The sequence below is a fragment of the Herpailurus yagouaroundi genome, unplaced genomic scaffold (assembly GCF_014898765.1).
Source record: "Herpailurus yagouaroundi ecotype Mexico unplaced genomic scaffold, PumYag 65103, whole genome shotgun sequence".
In the NCBI taxonomy this organism is placed as follows: Eukaryota; Metazoa; Chordata; class Mammalia; order Carnivora; family Felidae; genus Herpailurus; species Herpailurus yagouaroundi.
Genome location: NW_024418332.1, coordinates 1 through 6,303, shown reverse-complemented (window position 1 = coordinate 6,303; position 6,303 = coordinate 1). Strand labels below are relative to the sequence as shown.

At 63.2% G+C, this 6,303-nt stretch overlaps 1 protein-coding gene across 1 annotated transcript; it reads right to left on the bottom strand.

The window, feature by feature from the left end:
- Positions 1-285: 285 nt before the first annotated feature.
- Positions 286-6,079, bottom strand: LOC121024473 (probable aminopeptidase NPEPL1; the record flags this gene model as incomplete). Its single annotated transcript, XM_040466708.1, has 4 exons — positions 286-410; positions 867-956; positions 5,132-5,302; positions 5,735-6,079. Coding segments are annotated over 4 exons (696 nt in total), but the record flags the coding sequence as incomplete, so codon positions are not given.
- Between the last annotated feature and the right edge of the window lie 224 nt (positions 6,080-6,303).

The following is a 6,303-nucleotide window of genomic DNA, read 5'->3' as shown; positions in this document are numbered from 1 at the left end:
TGCGAACGTGGGCCTGTGCACTCGAGGAGCAGAAAGGTCCTGCTGAGCTGGCCCAGGGAGCCAGGACGGTAGCCTTTGTGGACAGGGAGCGGGCCACGGAAGGACTCGGACACCGTGGCTTCCAGAATCCAAACCAGAACCTGAATCAGTGCCTCGTTTCTCCCCCAGAGACGGTCCGCCTCCCAGGGTCTGGCCTTGGGGTTGGACGCAGGCTGGCCTCTTTCAGGGGAAGCTTGAAGCGACCCAGGGTGCCACCCACCGCCACCCTCGCCCCCCAGCACGCAGGACCGGCCCGAGGCCACGGCCTTCAAGGCTCAGTTCTACCCACCTCCAAATCCTCTCGTCTTCAGCTCCTCATCCCGGATGATCGTTGGGGTGATCCCCAGGTCTTTTCCAACTTTCTTAATCTCCTGGACACGATCATGGAAAAAGCAACACAAAGACACATGAAAATGGCTTCAATCAGGACGAGGCCGTGGCTCTGGGCCAGGGATGAGCCGACGCCCGCGTGGCGGAGGGGAGCCAGGGCCCCAGCTCTCTCGGCTTTGGGCGTGATCAAATCCAGGACAGAAGGCCCAGCCTCCAAACTACAACTTCCTGCAGGTTCACGGCTGCAGTCCTGCAGAGAGGCCTCGTGGAGGAGGCTCTGTCCTCCCTCCGCCCTCTGCCGAGGCCTGCTGGCCCCTCGCAGCTGGAGGGACAGCAGGACCCTGTCCACAGCCGCCCCACGCTTCCTTGGGTGAGCTGCAGTGACTATGGACACCGTCCCCTCCGGCCTCAGGTTTCCTCTGGCTTCCTCGGGGTCCACCGATGCTTCTCCCACCCTGGCCCCACCTTGGCATGACTGACTCCCCTGGGCCACGAACCTCGAGGAACGTGTCTGTGTTCATCTCATTACACGGAGTGTCCACAATACGGGCAGCCAGCCGCACGCCTTCCGTGGCGTTTGTTAAGCACTGGGGAAGAAAACCAGAGGCTGTCACCGGGGACCTGGGACCAGGCAGCAAAGGCTGGCCCTCCCTCTCTGTTCCCCCAGGGGCCAAAGGCACCGGCAGCACCGAGGGGAGGTTTCGGGGCTGCTGACAGGGCCTCGAGGGGCAGGTCACGCTGCCCGCTGTTGCTCTCCAGTGCCTGTGACCCATCCAGCAGCCTTCAGAAAGTTCAGCGCAGCTCTGTACCTCGCCTCCAACACAGATGACACAATAGCCCTGCAGCCTGGCGTCCCGGCCGGCCGTCAGTGGGACCCACCTTCCTTGCCAAGACTCCTCTGCTGCTTACCCCCTCATTCTGGTGGCAGGCGGCCCCTGGGCCTGGCCCTGAGCACACGCTGGGCATCCCCGCCCCGGCACCTGCCAATCCCACGTCCCCTGCTGGGGAGAAGTGCCGTCCTTTGCTCCTGACTGAACGAACGTCTGTGTCGCCCCCAAACTGGTACCTTGAGGCCCTAACCCCCAACGTGATGCTATTAGGAAGACTTTGAGAGGGGATCAGGTTGCCATGAGGTCGGGAGGGTGGGGCCCACCGTGGGAGTAGAGTCCTCAGTAGGAAGAGGGAGGGCGCGGCGAGAAGGTGACCACCTACCAATCAGGAAGTCTCCACCACACCCCACCCTGACCTCAGACATCCGGCCCCCACAACCGTGAGGAATACCTATCTGTAAAGACGCCCCCCGTGGCCTGTTGCAGCCTGAGCTGTAACACACCCTCCCTTCTCCTCTGGTCAAGGCCCTGGCCATCCTTTGTGGCGCCTCTTGAAGGCCGTGTCCCCCGGAAGCTTCTCTGGACCTTCCCAAAAAAGTATTCTTTGTCCTGCGCCCACTGGCCCTCCTTCCGGCCCTCCGGCCATCAGGGTGGCGTTTTTCTCACCTGAGCCCCAGGTGAATGTGTCACAGACTCCCTGCCCTGTCTTCCTGGCCATCCAATGCCACACCACTCTGGGCACGGGGTCCCCACCCTGCCTCGTGCGGCTCACACGTTGGCCCAGAGCCCAGGAGGGAGCAGGGACCCGACACTGTCCACCAAACTCAGCCCGGCACGGGTGAGTCCGATGCGGACGCTGCCCACCCCCGCCACCAGCCACCCCTCCAGGCCCTGCCTCTAACTTCTGCCAAGAGCGTCTGTCCTGCTCTCGCTTTAACACCGACCCTGGAAGTTCTGTGCCTTCTCGTTCGTCTCCACCTGGATGCCGCCCACGGCGCCCCCTGCCCCACCCCGCGCCCCCCACCACCACCCCATGCTTCAGACACCGGGCTGGCCGGCTGCCTCCATCAGCGCGCAGGGAAGGGGCGCGATCAGAAGAGCGACGGCACAGGTGCAGCGGGGGTACAGACAGCTGGAGCGTGTCATTGCCCTCCCCAGCCCCACAGCGTCGGGGAGGCCAGGCTCGGGGGCGACGGCACCTGCCCAGCCACCTCCTAGGCCCTGCCGAATGGCTCAGAGAGCTCCTGCCATCCCCAGGTAACTACACCCCAAAGCCTCAAAGGCAGAGACGCAGGACCGGACAGTTCAGATAGGAGATGTGACCGGGTGGTCCCCGCCGCCTGACAGCGGGGTCTCCTCTGGGAGGCCGAGGGTCCCTGTCCGCGGCTGTCGCGGAGAACATTGCTCATCTGTGACGCAGCCCGTGGCTGCTGTCTGGGAAGCGTGTCAGTGCCCCAAGACTCGTCTCGAGGGAGGCCAGGCGCTCGGCCAGCAGGCCTCCGTGAGCTCAGAGCTCCTGGTGCGGCGCGGCCGGGCGAGAGGGCCTACGGCACCTGCGGGGGAGGCCGGGGAGGCTCCGGGTGCCCTCCGGCACCCCAGAGCCTCGTGAAGAGCCTGCGCCTCCTCGTGCCTCAGCCTCCGGATCACAAAAGCAGGATCAAGCATTCATTCATTCATTCATTTCATTCCACCCACGTTTCTGGGAGCTCCCGCTGTGCGGCAGGCTCCACACTAAACCCTGGGAATTTGAACGTGTCCACGGTATTCCGGTCCAGCAGAAAATCGCAACACCCCACTCGGTTAAACGCTACAGGGGAGGAGAGGCCACAGGAGCCCGGACGGGAAGAGGACCTGGAGGGGAGTCGAGGGGGGCCCCAGAGTATAGAAAGGGCCACACGGGTTATCAGAAGCTCCTGTGCTCATGATCCAAGACAGACGGGACAGAGGACTGTCGGACGGTGGCCGCGGTTAAGACCTGGCTCTGTCCCTTGCTCGTGGGGCCCCCTTAAGTCACCTGATGTTGCAAAGCCTCAGTCTACCCAGCTCTACAATGGGATTAAGGACAGGCACCAAGACAGGCTGTCGAGAGGATTAAGCACGGGGGTGCATGCGCTAAGAGCAGGTCCTGCTACCCGACAAGCCCTGGAAAACTCCGCGCTCATGTGGCCAGAGGAAGGACGAGCGTCTGGAGGCAGCAAGACCAGCGAGGAGACCGCTGCAATGGTCTAGGAGAGCAGCAGGGGGCGGGGGCGGGGGTGGGGTTCCCCGTGGCAGTGGCAGTGGGCAGAGCAAGATGCCCTGGACGGGGGTCAAGGAGACCCACCAGCCCAGCGGCCCTCGTCACGGGTCGGGCCGTGCTGGGGCTACAGACCGGAAGCTTCTGGAAGCTTCCATCCCAACGTGGGGCACAGAGGCTGAGCAAAGATGTATCACACGAGGTGGGATGGTGCTCGCACTCAGCAGGCAGAGGGCCTGACTGTGAGGGAGGCCATCTCAGCCAGATAGCCAGGCCCCCGCCCTGGGGGGAAGGGACGCGGGCAGAAGCTGGACTGAGACCAGGCAGGCCCAGAGCAGGAAGGACCTGGACAGGGAAGCTGAGGAGGAGGTAGGAGCCTGGCAGGGCATAGGCCAGCAGGAAGTCAGCCTACCGGGCGGCAGGGAGGGAGGGAGAAGTGCTTGGAGGAGTCGGGGAGTGGGGGAGGGGGAGTCCAGGGTGCTGCTCAGGCCCGCAGCCCCAGGGTCTGGTGGAGAGAGGCCCGAACTCCAAAGGGATCCCCGCAGCTACAGGGGAAGGTGGTCATCGGTGCCCGTCTGAGGGATGAGCTCACAGGCCTACGGGAGATGGGAATGCCGGACGGTCGGGAAAGGGATAAAGATATGGCTGTAGGCCGCAGGGGACGTGGGAAGGAGGCACGACTCCTGGGTGGGGCAGACCCTTCCAGGAGGGATGACAAACGGGATGACAAAGGTCCCAGTCCGGCAGACAGGGCCCTTAAAAAAAACAATGTCAGGAAGTGGGGTGGAAACTCCACTCGGTGGGCTGAGGGGGAAAAGGGAGTTCAGAAAGGCAAAACAATTAGCCCGTGTGTTTTCAACGTCTGGAGATGAATGGAAGGAAAGGAAAGGAGCTGTTACGAGACAGTGGAGACGGAAGCATGGCCTCTCCTCCTCGAGCAAAGAATCCAGGTGGAGGGTGAGGGGTGCTGGCCCGGGACAGAAGTGAAGGGTGGGGGTGGGAAGCACAGCCCGGTCTGGCCGGGGACGGGGAGGGTGAGGCCACGGGACAGTCGCCACGGGAAAGGAACCCAACCCCCATACAAGGACTTCTGACTTAGAATCTCTCCCAGCCTTGCCTCACCTCAAAAAAGGATTATCCTGCGGGCGTCTGGGTGCCTCAGTCGGTTAAGCATCCGACTTTTGATTTCCGCTCGGGTCATGATCTCAGGGTGTGTGGGATCGAGCCGGGAGTTCCGGCTCCACACTGGGCGTGGGGCCTGCTTGGGATTCTCTCTCTCCCTCTCTCTCTCTGCCCCTCCCCCATCTCAAGAATAAATAAACTTTATAAAGAAAAAAGGATTCTTCTGAATATCCAATGCAATCACGTGTGTAAAAGTGTACCACGGAAAGTAACGTGATATACACGCGGACGGGATTCTTAGTATGAAATGTGAAAGTGCCTGGCACTGGTTAGGTGCTTGGTAAATACGGGTCGAACAGACTGAATCCTGAAAAGGAAGCCCACCCAGAGAGGGGGCAGCTGCCTGGCTCTGGAAAGGCCTCGGGGGCCTTCTGGGAAGTTGCTGCAGTAGCCCAGCGCCACGTCACCCCCTCCGGAGGCGGGGGAGACAAAGAGAGAGCTCCCCAACTCCCCTTCCAGCTGCCCCCGGCTCGCGCAGGCCCAGGGGCCACAGCCCGAGCCTGCAGACACCCACTTGCAAAGTGGACACCTCCACTGGCCCGTTGTCTTGTCCCACCAGGAAAAACTCCACCGTGACTGTCTTCTTCTCCGTGCGTCTCGAGGCCCCCGAGCGGTGGGTGAAGAGGGGGAAGGCCCGGGCCAGGGCGCACGCGGAGGCGAAGGCGTCCGACCGCTCGCACACCATCTGCGGCACAGAGAGGCAGAGCCGTGAGGAGGGGCAAACCCACGGGGACTGCACTCAGGCAGTGCTGGGGCCTCGAAGCTGGGCCAGAGGCCACTGTGGGTACAATCTGGACAGAGGGGCCCCAACAGAGCCACCGCGCAGGGGCCTGCCCGGAGCCACTTCCTCACTGCGTGAGAAAGGGACACGTCGGCCACCGGATGTGGACCGTCTCCGAGACAGGAGAGGAGGACGCCGAGGGGAATGGGTTCAGGAGTCTGAGATTTGCCACCGAAAATGATCTGGGGTAAATGGCCTAGTCTCTCTGACCTCAGCTTCCCTTCTGTGAGCAGGGGTTACAGTGTCCTGGGTTGTGGCCCCATGTCCACCTGGGAGGTACCGCAGCAGGCATGACACACGCTCCCCGATGGTAGGCGGATGGCCTTCGGCACTCACCAGGATGCACCGATGGGTCCCGGGCGGCAGGCAGGTCCGCACAAGTCGGGTGACGAAGTGGGCAGCGGAAGGGCTGTTGTGCCGGCTCACCCTGGAGGGCAGGGCGGCCACGGTGGCATAGTTCAGGTAGAGGGGACAGCTGTCCGTGGGGTTGGGGTTGAGCGTGCTTAGCGCGGCCTGCCAGAGCTGGATCAGAAGGGGAGAGACCAGAGACAGACACCAGACTTCAAACAGCCCGCATGCCGGGAGCCCGGCCCTGCATGCGGGCGCTTGCGTCGCCAAAAGGGCCCTTTTGCAGCTTCCCCGGGGCACCCACGATCCGTAATTAAGATGTGTGGCATCTCGCTGGAGCTAAGCGTGCGTGCGTGCGTGTGTGCGTGTGTGTGTGTGTGTGTTGGCACGATTCCACCCTTGTGGGATTACACGCTGGGGATTTAAAAGGCCGGCGTGGGGGCCGCCTGGCTTCGAGCTGCCAGCCCGCTCCGGGGTGGGCCCGGCCAGGTGCCGCCGCGAGGGCTTCCGGAAGCGGGCGGCCGGCTCCTCCCCCGCGGGGCCGCGCGCGCCCCTCG